Genomic DNA, 21,134 nt, shown 5'->3' with positions numbered 1-21,134 from the left:
TAATTCTATCCCTCCCGTCCTCCACAACTTTATTTTTTCTCTAGATCCAAGCTGGAGGTGCAAAGAGTGTTACAAAACAAGGGCTTGAGAATCTCTGGCTTGAGAATCTCTTTTGTAATTTGCGGTCATTCATCTAGCTCCCTGAAAGGAATAAGCACATGTGAGTTAACAAACCACCACCACCCCCAGCAGCTGGGGGAGGGGGTGGCGTGTAAAATAGCTGGAGGGGTGAGTGATGTGAAAATGCTGACCAATAAGTTGAAGGTGTCCCTGGAAGCAGAACCTCAAAGTCCCTTTCCTTCCAGCTCCCCATTGGCCTGCAGCTTGCCTGCAGAATAAATCCACAGGAGAGGTGAGAAAGTAAACAGCAGTCGAAAGCATCCAGCAGCCCTGTCAGTCAGTCCTTGGCTGAGGGAGCGCCTCCGCCTCCACCAGCCAGCTCCTGCCCTCACTGGAATGTGCTTCAAAGAGAAACAAATGACAATAACCTCTTCTGAGGGTGCCCTGCTTGACATAAGTGTGCGTTGCCTGGGATTCTACAAAAATGAAAGACTGGATTGTTTTAATTATAAAGGGTGGGGTGAGTAGGAAAAAATTAAAAAGTAAGTAAAACAAAGACAATATTTTGAAATCTTAACATTAAAATAGTTATTCTGGTGCAGAGAAGCTGCTCTCACTGCGAAAACGCTGAGAGACTTCGGAGGCAGAATGCTAAATTATTCACTTTCTTTATAGAAAAGAAAAATTCCCAATGTAAATCTCGTTTTTTAACTCTGTGCCAAAGGATTCTAGAAATTCACTGTTACATTTCCTGGAGCCTCCGTTTTTGAAATGCTTCATCACACATGCTCAGTTGTGAGACTGTCCTTATGAAAGAACAGTCAGAACTCTATAACATTTTGGGAAGACTTTTGTTGAGTCTGTAATTATCATCCATGGCATATTTGTCAATCTTTTAATTCAGGATATACAACAACCTGTTATTCGATAATGTCTGTTATCCCTGAGAATCACATTAAGGAAAACATTTACAATTTAGATATTATATTATAGTTACAGCACTCTCTTCACTTAAAAAAAAATAGCCGAATGGATTTTTAAATAGAATATTTCTTCATACCTGGTCTTATCAAGACCAGAAATAAGAAGCTCCTTTTCCTTTCTGCAAACTTGGTGAACCTCCATTTAAATAAAATGAGTTCAATATATAATATTTTCAAAAGGGTTCTTTTAAAAAGACTTGAACTGATATTATTCTTCAACAGCATGAGAACATTAGGACATCTTAGAACATAGATGATTTCAGGGACTTGTAGGCAAATAAAATACTTGACAGAAGCTAGAATGAACGTTGTATGAGGGAAAGGACAAAGTCCGTCTGTTCACTGCTCTCATTTAGTGTCTAGAGCATCTGTTGAACAACGAATGAATGAACTTTAATAGCCAAACAGCTCCAGAGGGACTTATATATTAGTGGGGCGACATGTCGCAGTCAACCCTGAAACCTAATTCTATGAAATGCTTTTCTAAAAGTTGAACTATAGCCCCTGTTCTGAGGAAAAAAACTTTATAAAATAGCCACCATTTATGCTTCATAATCTATTTGACATGACACTTTTAATCTAAGTAGCTATTCTTCACATGACAAAAAACAGATCTCAGAACCTTCCTCCAGCCCAGAGCTGCTCACAGCTGGGTGTGTCCTACCCAGGGCCCTTGGCCAGGAATGGCTATGAGAGGCCGGCCAGCTGGCCAACAGGACCCGGCAGTGGCTTTCAAGTCCAACGGAAATCTGTGAGACCTGCCAAAAAAAAATCCCGCACTCTCCTGGCCAAACCCTCTGTCCTCGTCCCTGTTGCCTGGCAACCAGAGGCCAGGCTTAGTCAGCATTTTTGTTTGACAAGCTGCATTCTCCAGTCTACTGAGCCTCAATTAAGGAGAGGCTGGGGTTAAAAACAGTGCTGAATTTGCTTGGGTACAATGGGTTCTCAACAACCCAGGCCCTGAAAAGGAACATGGGGGAGCAAAGGCTTCTTCATTTAAAGTCTTCCAGGCCCGGGAGGGGGCGCTCATAGAACGTCCCCAAGGTTAAAATCTTGGAGGCAGAGGGCCCCCAGCTTCAAACAAATAACACACATGAAAATGAATACTCTCAGATAAAGCCTGTTTTCATATCAAGGAACTGTTCTTTCAGATGGGTAAACAGGGCCTGAGAAGCCTGTTGCTTAATTTCGTAGCAGTTACTGAAATTTTCCATTTCATTGGGTAAAGTCACAAATACGCACTTTAGAATACTGAGTAAATGCTCTGTTGAATTTTAAGCTATAACAGCAGAATATTTTATAGTCACTGTAGGCATGTGCAGCTCCTGGTATTTCAAAATTTATGTCTAGTCCTATTGTAGAAAGGATTCCTGGCAGCTTAGGATAGATACAACCAAAGTCACAGGGCAACTTTCATAATACAGAACAAATGAATGACTTCTCAATATATTAAGAAGAGATAATAAAACAGTAGTATGATATGCTACTAATTTTGTTTTAAAAAACAAAGTACACACACAAATACAAACACTAGGAAGAAATCACCATCTTCACAGATGCTCTACCTAGATAAGAGTATAAGTGATTATTATGTTCCTCTGTGCTTTTTGAGTACTTTAGTTTCTAGAATGACTGTGTTTTGTCTTTATTATTTTTATTTACATACAGTTCTGAGTTTTGACAAATATATACAGTTGTGAAACAGCCACCAAAAACGAGCTACAGAACTGTGCCATTACCCCCGCAAAATTCCCTACCACTGCCCCCTTGGTAGTCAGACTCTTCTCCCTCACCTCCAACCCGGGCAAACACTCTTCTCTGTCCTTACAGTTTCACCTTTTCTAGAATGTCATATAAATGGACTCATACAGCTTTTTGGGGTCTGGCTTCCTTCACTTAGCAAAATGCTTTTTTTTACCTCAGTCAGAAAAAAAAAAACCCTAAATTATATTTTAAAAAGTTAAAAACTTTTATTTCTCTACTTAAAAAAAAAACCCTACAAACCAAATTCTATAATTTCTTTTTCTTTTTTAAAAATACAAAGATACCAGGAAGTACAACTTCAACTGTGATTGCTTTCTTTTCTAGGGTTGCCATTTCTCTGATGAACCCGAAGCTGCATGACAACCTTTTGGGAAATTTAGCAAAAATAAAACTCTCATTATCATTGAGAATAGAGAAGGTCTCTCACAAAAGTTCACTCTTTCCACAATGTCTGTGAAAGATGCCTGCTGACAGTTGGGTAAGTTCTGCTTTCCTCATAAGGCAGGGTACTGTAGACCCGGCTGGGATCCCCCTGCTTTCACGGCACCCTTCCCCGTGGAGTACCTGCCACATTCCAAGATAATTCATCAATTCTCAGATACAAGTAATTCAAATCTGTTGCTACAGCAGCCAATGCTAAACTGTAGGGAATATTTTTAATGAAACTTTCCTGCTTCAGAAGATTCCTAATCTGTGGAGATCCCAAACCACACTGGCCCTTGGATCCTAATTCTGTAGCTGTTCAAAAACTTGGCCTGAAGAGCCACTGAAAAAAATAAATAAATGAAAAAGCATCTTATGCTCAGTTTCATAGAACTCTGTGCTCTGGTGTGTCTAGTCTCTGCTCCAGTAATGAAAGTCAAAGATGGCAGCCACCTGGAGCCCTTGAAGTAGGGGATGCTTTGAATTCACTTGCCTAGCCAACAATTTGGATTAGATTTAATTATTTTGTCTCCTCTGCTAAAATATAAGTTATCTAAGGGCAGCCATGTCCCATTTATGTTTTTATTCTTTTCTACTTCATATATATGTTGGCTGTACAAATGAATGACGAGATAAAGAAATTAAAATTTTTTTCATCATGAAATAACGGAGGTTGACTTTAGATTGATAATCAGACTTTCCTCAAATCCATTTTGCTAATAACCTGACATGATTTTAGTGACAATGAGTTAACATGTGAGCCTGTGGCATCATGAGGTAAACTTCAGACTGTACAACGAGGACTAAAGAGCAGTTTTCTCCATGGTGCGACATCATCAGACTGTACGCCTAGAGAATTAGTGGGATGGAAGAAGGAAGAAGTTAAAAGGAAGGAGGAGGAGGAGAAAGGAAATAATATTTATGTAGCTTTCATATTGATCATATATTTAATAAGGATAAAAATATAGAGTGGTGATGATTTCCCAAGATAGGGAAAGATCTCTATCCTGGAAATTTTCCCTTGACAGAGTTGCAGGTAGGTTGAGGCCTGCCTTTAGAGCAAAGACTCTGTGAAACCAGGCTATACGACTAAGGCCCTCCTGCAAGCAAGAGGGTATCACTGTCCAGGGAGCTAAGGGCATTTAGGCAGCTGTTGACTACCAAGGACATGGGGGTGGATAGAATGAGTACACAAAAGTGCACAGGTAACCTTCAGACCTCATTAGGGCCACCAATTTCCTCCATTCCAACATTTCTATCAGATGCTAGCAGGTTGCTAACAGGTCAGCCGAATATCACTTTTACTGCCAATCATTTCCCTGCCCCTGCCCTGGCTTAAGTACAAATAGTGAAGCAGAAAATCACACACACACAAAAAAAGAGGTAGAAAAACCACCAACACGATAGAGATAATCCTGAACAATTAGGCATCTTGGCAAATGCCCTAAAAAACTATCATAGAACACTCCAACACCATTTACTGTATGGCCTTAAATAATATCTTTGACACTGAGGAAGAGGCTGTTTCTGTATGATGAACAAAATCTTCCACACTTAAAAATTCCCTTTAGACCTTTTATCCTATATCCCATTATAAAAATAACAAGACATCAACCCATCCATTCCAACTCCTTATCCTCCTCCTAACTACATACACATGCGCGTGCGCACACACACAAGCACACATGCATGCCAAAGCTGAATTATGTGAGCCTCTGTGAACAAATTTGGACAATTTTTCTCCCCCACTGTCCTACACAGTGGAATTACACACCACGAGGCAGCAAAATGCAACAAATTCCACAGCCTCTAGGGATCAGCACTTAAGGAACTTAGTTGGCATTTCTGTAATATGAACCATCAATACTATATTCTAGTTCAAAGGCATCTATGGTTAGAATAGAGAAAACAATTTGGGGCAGTTTTCCCCACCCCTTTTCAGAAATACTTTCTGTGGGAAAGAAGGAGGTGGGGCAAGAGAAAGAGAAACACAGAAAGAGGTGGAAACTGAGAAACGAGCCATTCTCTACAGAATGGTCATGGCTCTGTGTAAAGATAAAAACTCATTAAAGCTAATTGAAATATAAAACTAAGAGAAAACTTATAAATGCTACTCTAATACTGTTTAATTTATTCTATATTATCAAATAGAAGGTTACTCCAAATGAAATTATTATTCAAAGACAGAAAACAATAATGTAATTATTTCCTACTGAGAAACATGATACTGTTTATCTAAAAACAGTATAAACAACTGTTACCCTGAAATAACCATGAAAGTTCAGACATAAATCCTCAGGGTAAAAGGCACAACTGTAGTTATATTATAAAGTTGTATTCCCCAGATTTAGAGGATAGTTCAACTTAAAAAAGCACAATTTATGTTCACATCCCTCATTTTCAAAGGCTATGTCTAAAGAATTATTTTAATTCACCATGTTTTTTAAGCCTATGCAGCATACTTTATATCTTAGAATTTATTTGATGAAAAATACATTATTCCTTTATAGAAGCCAATGCATATATTTTTTCAAGTATCAGACGTAATTTAAAGAAAAAAAATAGTGTTCACCCAAATACCCCCTGAGTCCCTGTAAGAAAGCTCTCTGGAACAGTTAAAACTACTTATTTCCTTAAAAACTAGTGAAAGGAAGCTACCCATGCATCTTGCTTCATTTGAGTCATAAAGCAAAGTCTGAAGAGCTAGAACAAGAAACTGAAGTTTTCCTCCTCAAAATGTAGCCAGCAAAATTTATGAAACTCGAAAACATGTGCTACCATTAGTTTAGCAACTCAGAAGGAAGAATCCTGCTCTTGCATGGAACAAGTCACTGAAGCAGGGAGAAAACTGTGTTCCTTCAAGGATTCTCTTTTTCATTCTTTGAGGTATAGCACTGAGCCTTTCCTACAAAGGATACACAACATTCTGTTGACTGTTTGAACGAATAAATGAATGAATGCAGTATGGCACAAAGGTGCCTGATCAATGCCCAGGCAGTTCTGTAAACCATTCTATCAGAATCCATATGCAAACCATCTGTCTTTCTCATTCTCCCTCAATTTTCCCTCTTTTTATGCTCCATGGTGATCAAAGATGGTTGCAGATTCCTTGTCATTTTTTCCACAGAACATCTTCTCTGCTAGCTGCTCTAATTGGTGGTGGGGATGGGGTGGGGGGAGTGGCGTTACACACGCTCTGTGATATTTTGACCAAGAGAATATGGCAGAAGTCACTCTGTGACATTTCCCTGAGATCCTGGCAACTTCCATTCCCTGTCTCTTGAAACATCCTCTAGGGAGACCCAAGCTGCTATCTAGTATGTTCTGCTACTCTGAGATTGCCATGCTAGAGGTGTCGTATGCAGGTGCTCCAGGTTTAGTTCCAGCTAAGCCCACTCTTCCAGGAACCCTCACCATGGCGCCACACACTTGGGTAAAGTCACCAGCGGAATGCCACTAAATGACCTCAGCCAACACCATGCAGAGCAGAAGAACAATCCAGCTGAGCCCTACCTAAATTCCTAACTCACAAAACTGCGTGGTATAATAAAATGGTTATTGTTTTAAGCCACTAAATTTTGAGATCATCTGTTACACAGCAATAGAAAATTGGAACATACTCTTTCTCTCCTTCAATAGACTGGCAGTGGAAGCCAAAGGCAGCCATGCTAATAAAGCTAGTCCTTGTATTCATAAGCGTGGCTCTGAAGACACTGCAGCCAGACGCTGGGAGAAGAAATTCATGAGGTTTGGAGCAGGGCTTTAGATCTCTGATGCTTCTAGAGAAAGAGTTACCCTGATGACTAGCAGCTACCTACCCACTAGCTTTGGCATCACAGCCATGAACCCCCGCTAGGCATCATGGGAGGCCATACCTGCCTCATGAGCTCCTCTTGGCGCATTCGAATCCTCTCTCTCTCCATCTGGATCCGCTGAAGCCGAAGTTTCTGCTGCTGCTGCTGCTGAGTAGTCAGCGCATTAGGCAGACTCATCAGCCCTGCTGGTGGGTTCTGAGGAGGGTGGTTCTGCTGGCTCAGGGTGCTGGATGCCATTTGCTGCTGGTGTTGGTGATTCATCACTACAGGAGGGAAAAACATCAAGGCAATTAATGACAAGGGCCTACAACACCTTATCAAAAAGAGACCATCAGAATGTGTTGTGCTTTGGAGTACAGATTCTTGAGATTCCTTCCAAAGTACTTCCCTGTTAATCATTACTGTTCAAGTAATTATTACCTTAATTCAATTCAGGGAGACTCAGATAGTGGCTCCACTCCTGACTCATTCGGTCTCAGCTTTTGTGCTGGTAAGAATCTTATTTCACATCTTCCCTGCATCTAGAGTTACATTTGAAGCATTTCATAGAATACAGTGGCCAAAAATGGATTCTACAAAGTTTCCAACAACATATGAGATCATTTCACCAGGACACTTGGTGTGTGTGCTCTTGTTCAGACAACCTGTATGTTTATGACAAAGCTAAGAAAGCATACACGGTGAGTGTACAATAATATCTAGATGAATGAGCAAATTGACAAGCAACATGTAAAACACAGCACCTAGATCGGGTACCTACACACAAGCAGGATCCGCTAATGATTTGTTCAAAAAGAATACCCCAAAGAAGCATGAGCTAATAAGCTCAGGAACAAATAATAGATGGAGAATAAATGATCCGGTTTTTGCAAAAAGAAAAATTAGTGAGAAAGAAATTGCATAAAAATGTTAACCATGTCTGTGATTGGATAAAGGCATTAAAAATGTTTAATGCTTTTTAAGGATTTTCCATTTATCTGCATTTAACAATATTTTAAATTTTAGCATGTAATACTTCATTTTAGAAAAGAATTAAAAAATCTAAAATATCCTATAATTGTATCCTCACAAAAAAAATGCATTTAAAAAAGTGCTAGTTTTACTCAAAACAGTTTATCAATCAAATTTGCTTAACTTCTGCCTGTGCAATATCCTGTAATAATGAAAATCACGCTTTTCAGTCTATTTGTTCCTAGGTCAGTGCCAAAGGCAACAACTTATAATTTTATATATTCACTTCATTTCTGAGAAAAAACTCTTAAATTTCACTATTCGGACACTACTATTTTTAAAAGATAAAATTGTTGGCATATTTTACTTAAAATCCAAATATTTCTGATCTTTAGTTTGCTATGAATATTATGTGGAAACATGTTTTATAATTAAATTTCCTTAAATAAATTTTAAAGTAGCCTAATCAACTATGTAATAAATGTATGTGTAGATCACACACACGCGCACGCACGCACACGCATGCACGAAAGATAGTACCAACAATGAAGATTTTCTATAAAAGAAATGGTTTCCTTAAGGAACAATTAATTCCATGGCAGGAACTTCCTCCAGCTCAGAGTAGAGGAGGGTAAAAACAAAACAAAACAAAATTTAAATTATTTATTCATTCACTCAGATCTTTATTGCATTCTCACTGTGTACCGGGGCTTGGAATTGGATAAATAGCTCCTGAACAAATAGGCTGCTAGAAGAAATGCATGAAGAAATGAGGGAGGTTTTTGCATGTGGTTGTGGAACATGAGAATGTTAGGCTTTGTAAAGGACCTTGGAGATTATCTAGTCCATCCCCTCACTTTATGGAAGAGAGACTGAAACCCAGAGAGGTGAAGAAACATGCTCTGCTTAGCGGCAGGTAGAACAAGGACCAAAGTTGAGCCCTCTTGAGATCCTCATCCACCTGGGCTTTTAACTATCCTTGGCTGACCTCTGTCTCACCTTAGACTGAAGAACAGGAACACCCGAGAGCAACCCTCTAAATACAGTTTGCTTTTGATAACAAGGAAGTACCACTGAGACAGCAGGTCATCAAAACCAGGCCCTGGGCCCAAAGGTTGTCCAAGTTACAAACAGGAAGGGTTCAAGGAGGTTTGAATAGATTGACAACTCTGCTCAACAACAAGCTATTGAAGAGGAAGGTAAGAATATTTGGAGTATTCTGCCTAAACAGTTTAGGTTTCCATTCCTGAATTAAGCCCACCTGGCACCAATCCTGGCACAGAGAGAAGCTCAGTAAATGATGTGATGGAATGAATGAAACCACCTGGGCATTTCTTGTGGTCCTAGCTTGAGAACACACAAAAAAGAAGCCATGACTAATGCCAAAATAACTGAAATGAGTATTTCATTCTACAGCTTGTTAGAAGATAAATCACAATCTCTATCTAAAGGACTGAGTAGGAGTACACACACTGTGTCACAGCAGGGAAAAAAAAGAGTTTTTTTTTTTTTTTTTTTTTAGGAGAGGCAACCCTTGGTTGACCTCACAGATTACAAGGGCCTTGTCAGTTTACAATCCCTTATTTTTTTTATTTTTTATGCCTACAGTACCTGGTCTTCCTAGATGGTCTCCCATCCAAGTACTAACCAGGCCTGAGCCTGCTAAAAAGTACTCTTAAATACAGATTCAAGTAAGACAAAGTCCAGATATCCGGAGGTGTTTAATCCATTAGACCTCTTTCAGGCCAAGAGAGAAGGTTTTGGATGGAAGACTGGTGATTACTTCCAGGGACAGTCATTTCTGAGCCTTCTGAAAAATTATGCCCCTATTTTTCTGATATAACTACTATAGACAAAAGATGTCCAATGGTTTCTATAAGAGAAATGTGTAAATTGACTATTTCCAATACCAGAATTCCCCAGGTCAAGGAAAAAAAAGAGGTTTAAAAGCTTAGTTTCTGTTGTAGTTGTTGGCAGATGAGAGGTTATTAACTCTACATTAATTTTTATAACACAGATACTTTGACAATTTTTAAAAACTGACTTGGGTCTGGTAACTTATTGATATGACAAATAAGTTGGAGCCAGTGATTTGGGAAGACTGCTCTGTCAGTGTACAAATCCTGCACCGGCTTTACTCACAGGGGACTCTTGTTACTCAACTCCACACAGCAACTAGATACTGCTCAGCAGATTTTATTGATGTCTATATCCTTATCTGGGAGAGTTTAAGACTTGGAGAAGAGCTCTTCCAAAACTACACCCTTGCTAGTCTTCAAAACACCAGTCCTTACACAGACATCCACAGGGAAGAATGGTGATGTTGCTTTCTTCCACTTAATTTAGATTTGACAATTCAGACTAAACACCTCCAGCCATTAACTGCAGAGGCTGAAAAGAGCGGAACTTAGACAATGGCTTTGTTTTCAAAGTAAGGCACACACAAAAACAAAGAAGTTTGTCCAGGAATGATTCACTGCAGTAGAGTCTATAATAGCAAAAGACTAAAAACGATGTCCACCTATGGGAGATTGTGATCCATTCACCCTGAAGGATTCTATGTTAACTATTGCACAGAATGAGGGAGCTCTGTAAGTACTTATAGGGAACAACCTCTAAGAAATATTGTTCAGAGGGAGAAAATTCAAGGGACAGAACTGTACATATGAGCATACTACTATCTGTAGTTAGAATGGGAGGGGCTGGCATAGTATACATATAGGGCAAATCTCTCTAGAAGGATACACAACAAACGAGTAACAGTGGTGCCTTTGGAGAGGAAACTGGGTGTCAGGGATGGGAGGAGATCTTCCTTTTCCTCTTCTGTACTGTTCGAAGTTCTCCTATGTGCATTAATTACTAATGTAAAACATAAAACAAAACATGGTCATGTAAGCATCAAACTCAATATCTTCTTGGTGGAGTGAAAGGAGGAAGCCTCAAAATCATTTGAAAAATAACAAATAAGACTTAGAATATAATCAAGATCATCAAAGCTGAGAGCCCACCTGGTGCACCTCCTCTTTGTTTGGATGAAGAAACCACTCCTCAGAGTGAATTTGGTCAAGGTCATAAAATGGTCAGGGGTCTAGAAACCAGGTGTCCTGACTCAATCTAAGTGCTCATGATTCAACCTGCCACTCTGCTCCATGTAGTCATTTTATTTTGAACTATTACTGAACCTTCTGAGACTGGAGCTCATGAACCTTACTGATGGTTGAAGTTCTTTAAAACCACTGCTTTTGTTAGCCACTTAGTCAATGGTGGCCGAGGAAGCCCAAGACAGATAAATAGAAAAGAGGTTCACAGGAGGGCATGGGAAAGCAAAATATCCAAATTTGCAATGAACAAAATACTGCTTGGGATAATATTCCAGAACATTTTAGAGAGAGAACAATAGCTCAGTTAAAAAAAAAAAAAGGGGGTAGAGTATACCAAATGCAGTATCTGAGGCCAAACTGTAATGGGCAGACTGCCATAAATGCCTCAAAAAGGCTAAAGACCTCGTCAGGTCAAGGTTTTTTCCAGTCCCCACAGAAAAGAATAACCCAAACAGAAGATTTCTCCCCTGAAGCAGGAATGCATCAAATTTAAAAAAAGACATCTTTTTTTCTTTCTCCCAAGAAAGTCAGAATTTAAATTCAAATCTACATTTATCTTCTTCATTGTTTTCATCTCCTTTTCCCTCTTCTTTTTTCCTTCAATAGTTGGCTTTCTGTTCTATGCTTGGAAATTAATATAACCGAGTTCTGCAAATATGTGACCAGAAACATTTCATTGCTTTTATTCAATATAAAAGAAAATACCTCCCCCCCAAAAGAAAACCCACAGCATTTGAGATATGAACACCCTTTTGATTCAATTACTGCATCTCTGGTGAAGTAAACAGTTAACATGAGAGTGGGGTGTGGCAGGATGGGGGGTGACTATATTGGACATGACCTCCTAGTCATGCTGCCTGGGACAATGTACCCTCTGACCTGTTCCAGCAAATATACTTGGTCACTTCATCTAAAAGACCCAAGAGTAGGCTCAAGGCCAGGAAGGTCCCTGGACTCAGTTCTAACCCCACACTTCATTTGCTACATAAGAAGCAAACATGGAAAATGCAAAGACTTTACTCCTGAACTTTTTGCCTTTTGTAGCACCAGGGAACGGAGAGCAACAGCTGCTCATAGACAAAGTGCTTTAGCAGCTTCCCCAAGCCAGGAGCTGCAGACGATGATGGAAGCCAGTGAATCAGCGGTTGCCCAGCGCGCCTCCTGGAATGTTTGACAAATATCTTTTTGGCATTGGACAGGTTTGGCAGCTTGCTTTCCTGTGTGCTTATCACGACATGCGCGTGCGCACACACGCACAGACTCAAGTGAAGAAAACAAAACCAAAAAGTTAAGCTCAACTACAAAACCCATCACTGGCCTGCATGGGGCTGGCTCCGAGTAGGTTATGGAAAGGACAACCAGTGTGCCAATGACTAGAAATTACACCTAATCCCTAGACAGACAAAAATTATTATCTTCAAGTCCTTCTCCCCAATTCACATTTGTGTCTGGGGAGGGCAAAGAGGAACACTTATAACTAGTTGCACACTTCTTATTCTCAGTCTCCTTTCTCCTTTTGACAACAAACCTCTCAGCTGAAATATCTTTACTCCTGGCAGTGTGAGTTAAATTTTTAAAAATATGCGGTTTTGTCGACATGCTAGAGGCACAATTCCATTCAAGCAAGTGAGTGAGTGAGGGCTCCCCAAGCACCAAATGACTTTCCACTCATAGCACCCATTCCCCAACTGTACTTCTATCAGTAATGGAAAGAGCTTCACATGTTGTTTACTACAGTTCATTAGTTTAATAAAATATAATATTCATCATGAGTCCACTCATAAATAAATAATTGAATAAATGGTAGAAGAGATAAGTCTCCTGTATAGAATTCCAAATAATTTAATGTAGATACATTGTCCTCAAGGAGTGGGAATCACCTACCACTCCTTAAGTGTGTATTGTGCATGGTGACCTCCTCTCAAAGAGTACAGTATTGAATGGGTGGGGGACAATAACTTTACAGGGGAGAAATCTTGTATATCAGCCAGATGTGAACAGGTCAACATAAAAAGTAATGAGTAATGGTGACAGCATGATCCTTGATAAGATATGAAAATGACATTTTACTTCCATGGTCATCCTTCTAAAAAACCATCATCCCAGTCTAATCAGAGAAAAACATCCAATGAGTTCCAACAAAGGGGAATCCTATAAAACTCCTAAGCAGTACTCCTCAAAACTATCAAGGCCATCAAGTCTAAGAAACTGTAACAACAAAGAACAACTTAAGGAGACATGACAAGTAAAGGTAATGGGATATTCTGTAGGAGACTGAAACAGAAAAAGATATTAGGTAAAAACTAAGAAAATCTAAACAATGTAGGGATTTTAGATAAAAATAATATATCAGGAAATGTGATTAGATAGGTAGGTAGGTAGGTAGGTAGGTAGGTAGATAGATAGATGATAGATAGATTGATAGATAGATAGATAGATAGATAGATAGACAGACAATAGAATATTATTCGACCATAAAAGGAATGAAATCCTGTCATTTGTAACAACGTGAATGGATCTTGAGAGCATTATGCTAAGTGAAATAAGTTAAACAAAGATAAATACCATATGATTTTGGTTATATGTGGTATCTTAAACAAACACACAAAAACCTACAAGCTGATAGATACAGAGAACAGACTGATTGGTGGTTGCCAGAAGTGGGAGAGGGGAGAGGGGAAGGAGGTCAAAAGGTACAAACTTCTAGTTACATGTACAGCATGTCCAGCATGGTGACTATAATTAATAATACCGTACTGTATTTTTGAAAGTTGCTAAGAGAGTACATCTTAAAAGTTCTCATCACAGGAAAAAAACTTTTGCAGCTATCTGTGGTGATGGATGTTAACTAGACTTGTGGTGATCATTTCACAATATATACAAATATTAAATTATTATGTTGTACATCTAAAACTAATTAGTTACATGTCATTTATACTTTAATAAAAAAAGTAAATTAAACTGAAAAATGTATCAATCAATATTGGTTCATTAATTACAATAAATGTAGCATACTAATGTAAGATGTTCATAATATGGGAAAGTGGATGAGAGGATAGATGGAAAATCTATTCAATTTTCTGTAAATCTAAAACAGTTCTTAAAAAATGTATGTGTGTGTGTAGTAACCATAACTTTAATAAATATCAGGTACTGTACTGGGCACTGTCTCTTTAATACTCATTATTAATTAGGTTTATAGTGTATAAAAAAAAGGATAAATTTTTATAGAGTATATAAAAATGGCTAAATATCTGAAAGAAAACATGGTCTACGGTGGTCTATGGGAGTAAATAGATATTAAACTAAAATTAAAATTAATAATAATAGTAGCTTCCAGGAGTGTTCCATGGTCAAATAAGACTGGGAAATGTTCAAACAAAGTTTAAATAGCTTATTTTACTGCAGGGTTTCTCAGAGGCTTTAATATACTAACAAGACACTGAAACTTTCCAAGAGGGAGATGTAAAATGCAGCACTTCTCAAACTTGAAAGACTCGTGTTGTTCTGAGGACTACTAGGAAGTGCTGGTCCACTGTAACTTAGTGGATGTCTTAGCGGTACTGAATTATGAATTGAATTGAAAGTGAATTAATATTTATTAAGCTCGTACTATGTGCTAAACTCTAAAGTTAACTAAGCAGCTGCTTAGGATGTGGAGCCAGAGAAGGGAACACAGCAGCCTCTGGGTGCTGAACTAAGTGATTTTATGTACTAAGAATTATCACTGTTGTTCGAGAGAAACAGTTAACAGAAAAACAAAGCAAAACAAAATGCAGGGAAAATAAGCATTATATAAGGCTGACAGAATATCTGCTGAAATCCTCCATAAGCAAATGTTGATTTAATTGGAAAGTTTTAAAGATAGTTTAACCTGTATATATCAGTTTTCACAGGTGGTGAGCAGAACTTTGCTAAATTATTCAAAATATATTCAAAATAAGCTTTTAGTTTAGTTGTTTATTTGTTGTCATTTGCTTCTATGATAAAACAACATTAACTTCCAAATAATCCTTCTAACATTATCATCCCTTGAGAATGAGAAAGGGAAGAGGTTGACATATTGTTCTGAAAACCTGATTGCAATTTCTTCAAAATAGGTGAATATGCAATATTCAAATACACACTTTGGGTAATCAAATACACTTGATTTGAGATCTGGGAGGCTTCCTCTTCCAAGATGGCACAGGTGTTTAATTCAGTTTGATGTCTGGGCTAGTGAGTTTATATAAATTGCATCAGGAACCTCATGAAAGGGGAGTATAAGAACTCCTGAATCTTGGACTGTGAGAACTGAAAGCTTCACTTGATCTTAGCTTCACTTGAAGGCCGAGAAGCAATGAGAACTAAAAGCTTAATGATCACTTCATTCTCTGTTCTATTCTACAAATGCTGAAACTGAGGTCTGTCACAGAGGACTGAGGGGTTTTCTGGGGAAAAGCACTTTCAGCGTTAAATATGGAAGAGACCCAGTACAATGGTCACGGCTAGGCCTGTGACCATCTATTGCCCCAGAGCTAGCTCATGGCAACAGAACTCAAGTTTCCTGTTTCCACCCTAACGTGTCCCAGACAAAGAGACCTAGAGCCAGTATGAAATAACCATTGGATATACAGAACCACTGCCACACTGTCCAGATTAACTCTCAGCGTGTCCTCCGTAGATTACAACTAGCCAAGCTGTCTTTTTGTACTCACATAACTTGGATCAGAGAGAGAATATTACTCCTCCACTTACTCTGTAACTTTAATGTTGAACACTATTTACGATATCGCATTGCATCACTGGTAAGCATGCACTTGGTTAAGTCTAAAAGTCAGGAAATCTTTCCTGTTGGACTCCTGATTGAGTCATGCACACTGAAAAGAAGCTCTTTTAAGAAACTCAACTATTCTCTTCCTGTGATTTGCACCAACTCATCTTCCTGAAGGCTGGATTTGTGCTCTTTGTAAACAAGACCTGGGAAGAAACCCTGATGATATGGATCTTCCTTATAAACAGAACAAAAATAATCTCGTGCATTTCAAAGCTGACTTGCCCATAGTAGGTGCTAAATATATTCTACCTAAACTAAGCTTCAGATAGGGTTTACAGGTCAGAGATTGGTAGTAAAAATGAGTTTCATTTATAAGATGATCACCATAGACATTCCAGAACAAAATGGAAATCCCTCCCCCTCCCCAAACATGTAGATACAATTCTTTTTTTCTTGAGGAATGCGCTTTTAACCATTACTTCCATAATGTGTAAGTGAATATGTAACGAACACTAAGTTTTTGTTGGCACTTTCTCTTTGCTTCCAGAGCACATCCCCTGCTTGGCACCAGTTTCATCTTGCCGTTTTGTCTTCAGCGGTTTACATATCCACTTTCCCCCACCACACTCGTGATAGGTGGGGACGTGTATTTACCCTACTTTGCACCATCCCCAGAGAAGTTCAGGTTGAAAGAGGACTTAGTTCATTTAGACCCAGGTACTCACACTCTTCTTTAGGAGGAAGATCTTTCTCCAGAGCCTGGGATACGGCATGACGCAGAGGCAACCCTCGCGCAGGGACTCTTTCAAAGCATGCCTAAGGCCTGCACTAGAGTCAGTGGGCAGGTGAGCACTTCAATGGCAGCCTCTTTGATCGTCTTTTCTTAATTCTCTTGGTCTGGCTTTCACTCTACTTCCCTTAAAGGCAATTCTCAACTCTTATGTCAAAATACCAAATAATTTTTTAAACATGTTGAACAGACACAGCTTTTAGGGACTGGATACTAACTAACCTTTGCTTCTGCTAACAGTCTCCTGAAACCCTGGCATGGGACCTTGGGACATAATCTAAAACCAATAATGTAGGCCAATTCGCTCATTTTAAAATGAAGAAACTTGGAAGGTTAAATGACTCAGCACAAATCAGTGGCATAAACTGACAAAACCAGGAAGTCTAGGGGATATGCTAAAATGCCCTGGGTGGCGTCCGCTGCACCAATCACCAATCACTGCCCTCTCCTGGCCACCCTCAGTAATAAAAAATATTTACTGAGTTAAATTTGGTGACAAGGATAAGAAGTGTATCCTTTTCCCGATTTCATAAAAAAGTCTAGAGCTGACTAATTTAATTAACTTATTTACATAAGATGATGACATCAACAGGAATCACGTTATGATGGCAGCCTACTTGAGCGATCTGGTTTAAGAGAACAAGGTGTTCTTCTTCAATGCTTTAAAAAAAGGAAATAGACAAAAATCAGGTAACTTTGAAAGTTACATTTCATAATTCAGAAAGGTTTAAACAAAAAGAAGTGCTGCCTTCAGGCAACACTGGACCACAGCAGATTTTAGAAAGTAATGATATTCAATTGAAAGAAGCCAAAACATACAGGTGTAAATTGTTTCTGACATATGTGCGGATCCAGCCACACCAAGCTTCAAAAATACTTTACCGTCAGGGGTGTCTGGGTGCAGCTGTGGGGCTTTTCTCTGTTTATGGGCCATACATGGCTTAACTCATGTGAACTGGCCAATGTCAGGTGTCACGCAGCCCTGTCTGATGCAAAACACATGTCTACAGGGGTAAAAAGAAAAACCCAGCCACAGAGTCCAGCCTTGACTCAGTCACGATACAATGAAGGGAAAAAAAGAGCTGCAGACACATCTCTCTCCTTTCTTGTGTCTCTCTCAGCTACTGCCAACAATGAGCCACTTGTTTCTCTTATTTCCCAGAAATAGTATTAGTCGTCCAACAAGGTCAGCAAAAAAAAAAAAAACAAAACAAAAAAAACTTTTCACTGCAGGGAGCATTTGGTTCCAAAAATCTGTAAAGTATTAAACCAAGAAGTTGTACTATCCCAACTGCACACTGAGAGCCCTTTATTCCAATTCTGAGTGAGAACGGCTATAAAGAAATTTCTCATCTGCTCAGTTGTTAAGGCCCAGAGTCTGGGATGCATGTGCATTCAGCCTGCTTTCCCAGCCTCACAGTTTTGAGCCTTGAAACCACTTCCGGGTACCCCAAAACTTGACAGGTGGACCTTAGGTTTTCCAGGTGCTCCCAGCCCTCCTGGTTTAGACTTATAAGCTACATTTACTTCACAGGAAAACTCTGTATTTTTAGGGCCAGGAAATGATTTTCCTACCTGCTATGCTGTCTACCCATCTGAACTGCAATCTAGTTGACAAACCAGTGTGCAAGTATCTGGCCAACTCTGCTCTCATGGATGTAAAGATGGAAACACCTGTAACATGAATTTTTATATTTTCCTAGCAAATTCATTACCTAAAATGTATATTTTATTGGCATTTAAAGGATTTAGATATCATCATTATAATATATCCAGAAAAGGCTAGAAAAAAAATCACATCTTTCTGGCATGTTGACGTCATCTGGATCCTTTTGCTATAAAGAAATCACATTTCTTCCACCTAAAGCAGCACCGAATGTGCTACTCAGACTCCATCCGATTTCTGGGATGTCTCAAGATTTATCAGAAGTGGCCTGTGGCAGGAAGCGCATCAACGAAGCCAGTGAATTCAGGCAAATAATGACCTAACTTGGGAAAAAGAGGAAATTGGGTCCTTCACTGTGCTGCTTCACAAAGTTATCTTTGTGTCTTTGAATTTAATTCCATGGCCTGGCAATAATAGCAAAATCCAAACTGTTTCATTATCTCCAGACAATAGGTGTACTTCACTCCAGCAGGAAATGGAAACTCTGATTCATGCATTTATTTTCATTAGTCAGAAGAGAGTTTACTGTAGCTTTTTATTGATTAGCTTTCCTGAATGATTTTAAAACTACCCCAGGTGCAAAGTATGGCAACCCAAGCTAAATGTCAGAAAATGAATCTACAGCTGTTTTTCACAAGAAGTAGAGAAAAATTTTCTAGGGCCACTAGTTTTTAATCTGTTTTCTTTTCATAACATGTCATTTTAGTAAATATCTTTAAGGAGTTCATATAGCAGATACTCCAAGAGATAGTCAGAGGTCTTGAATGATTTATGAAAGAGAACATGCAATTAGTAATCAAACATGAAAAAATTATCAGCTTCACAAGAAATCATAGAAATGCCAATAAAAGAGCCATTTTCAACCATCAATAATGTGATGTGAGTGGTTTGTACCTGGCCAGGACTACTCAGAAAAAGAAAAAGAAAAATGAAATAAGGAAATCTAGTAAAATTATACATCAAATTTTAGGAATTTGTACATATACACATATTAAGGACTGTATCCCTAGGTCTAATTGGATTTCTAGTGATTTTCAAAGGTTAATTACCTTTGAAATGAAAAAGTATCAAAATACTATTAGTAGTGGTGTTTGGATGGTAAGACTGTGGATAATTTTTTTCTTTTAAGAGTTCTTTTTGCAGTTCATTTAACTATTTGCTCACCAAATATCTGCTAAGCCCCAAGCAAGGGTATAGCACTGTTTCTGGGTGCTAGAGATACTAATGAACAACATGGAAAGGTCCTGGCCCTTTAGAAGATTTTGGAGACAGACAACAGCAAATAGAAGTATAATTCTAAGGATAAGGGATTTGAACAAACAAATATGAAACTATTTTAGGCACAGAAGTTAAAAAAGGCCTCTCTGAAGAGGTGATGTCTGATCTAAAAAAAATCTGAATGAAGTGCAGAAATCAGGGTGGAGCCCAACCTAGGCTGAGGGGCAGTGAGTGCGAAGGTCCTAAAGTGAGAAAGTGCCTGACTTGCGGGCTTGCAGCACTTGTGCAAGACAGGGCGACTCACGGGGCTGAGGAGCAGCGGAGAAGGGACCGCAGTCCATGGGGCCTCGTGGGCGTGGTGAGCGCTGCAGTTGGGCTCTTTTCCAGAGTGACAGAAACCTCCTTTTGGTTCACTGCTCAGACTCCATGAGAAACTGCCAAAGTATCTCATACACTGTGGTCAAATAAAAAATTCCGAGGAAATCCAGGGATGGGGAAATTCTGGGGTATAACCCTCGGGATCAGTGTCTGTGAGCTGTTGTCCCTTCAGCTGTGAGGTGGTTCAGGGTCATCTTACTGGAAGAAAGGAATATAAACTTTGTGGTCGGGGTGAGAGAGCTGGCAACCACAGCAGCTCTGCTTTTCAACACTTAAAAGAAGTTTCTGGTCCGAAGCAAAGACCAAAACTTACGCCTTTGGAAAGTCTAAGTTTTACCCTGAATCCCACCAGGCATGTGGTGCACCCTTGTTTTGGTTCTAGTGATTCTTGCTATCGCTCTGAGATCGCATCATCGTCCAGGGTTTAGGAAGCTCCTGTCATTTACTGATGCGGCATTTTTGGGGGACTGTCCCCTAGGCTACAATGTTTCGATCATTTATGGGGAATTAGAAGGAGAACTCCTTCTTAGGGCAAAATAGCTCACTCCTGGTCACCAGGTGAGCCATTAGCTCCCGAATGCTTTGACTCCTGTAACTGAACACATCACTTTCTTCGCGAGAGTTCGCAAGTCTCAAATCTGAAGGCACCTCTAGCAATCACATAGGACCCGTGCATTTTTCTCCATGGCTTTATTATTTTCTCAGCCACAGTTTCCCTTTACCCTAACTTAGCTCAAATATTTATATGTATCCTTTTGAATTATGTGTTTTGTAAGAGGCAAGAGTAGGGAAAAAATGGATAGAAGCATCACAGTTACATTTTAAAACGAAATCCCTGGGTATATAGCTACACGGATATATTATTTGTCAATTAAATACTGTTCTGTGAATCTTAACTGAGCATACTGGAAATGGCATTTGTCCAAGGAAGGGGGTTTACACGACCTGAGGCCATACCTCACAGAGACCCAGTGTACCAAAAAGTTTTTCCTCAGATCTCATTGTCTTCATGGAATACTCAATAGATGAGCCAGGTGACCCAGGCCAACTGTCCTCCCCCCACCTTCCACAGACACTACCTTAACCAAGTGATCAAAACCAACTTCACCCAGACTGAGACAAACTGACATCAGGTGCCTCCTGATAGGATACAATGAGCAGAACACGACAACACTTCTGTGGTATTCCTGCTAAAAAAAAAAAAAATGTATAACCTAAATCTAAATCAT

The 21,134-nt window shown here is 39.2% G+C and overlaps 1 protein-coding gene across 1 annotated transcript in view; it reads right to left on the bottom strand.

Annotated features, from left to right (window-relative positions):
• The window catches only part of WWTR1 (WW domain containing transcription regulator 1), a 117,264-nt gene that overhangs the window by 13,921 nt on the left and 82,209 nt on the right, over positions 1-21,134 (bottom strand). Inside the window, exon 4 of the mRNA XM_016120214.2 lies at positions 7,106-7,308. Within this exon, the coding sequence (XP_015975700.2) occupies positions 7,106-7,308 (203 nt within the window). The remainder of the gene's footprint in view (positions 1-7,105; positions 7,309-21,134) is intronic.

This window comes from Rousettus aegyptiacus, unplaced genomic scaffold (genome assembly GCF_014176215.1).
Source record: "Rousettus aegyptiacus isolate mRouAeg1 unplaced genomic scaffold, mRouAeg1.p scaffold_m13_p_4, whole genome shotgun sequence".
NCBI lineage: Eukaryota > Metazoa > Chordata > Mammalia > Chiroptera > Pteropodidae > Rousettus > Rousettus aegyptiacus.
Note: the sequence above shows the minus strand (reverse complement) of the source record. Positions and strands in the feature narration are given on the sequence as shown.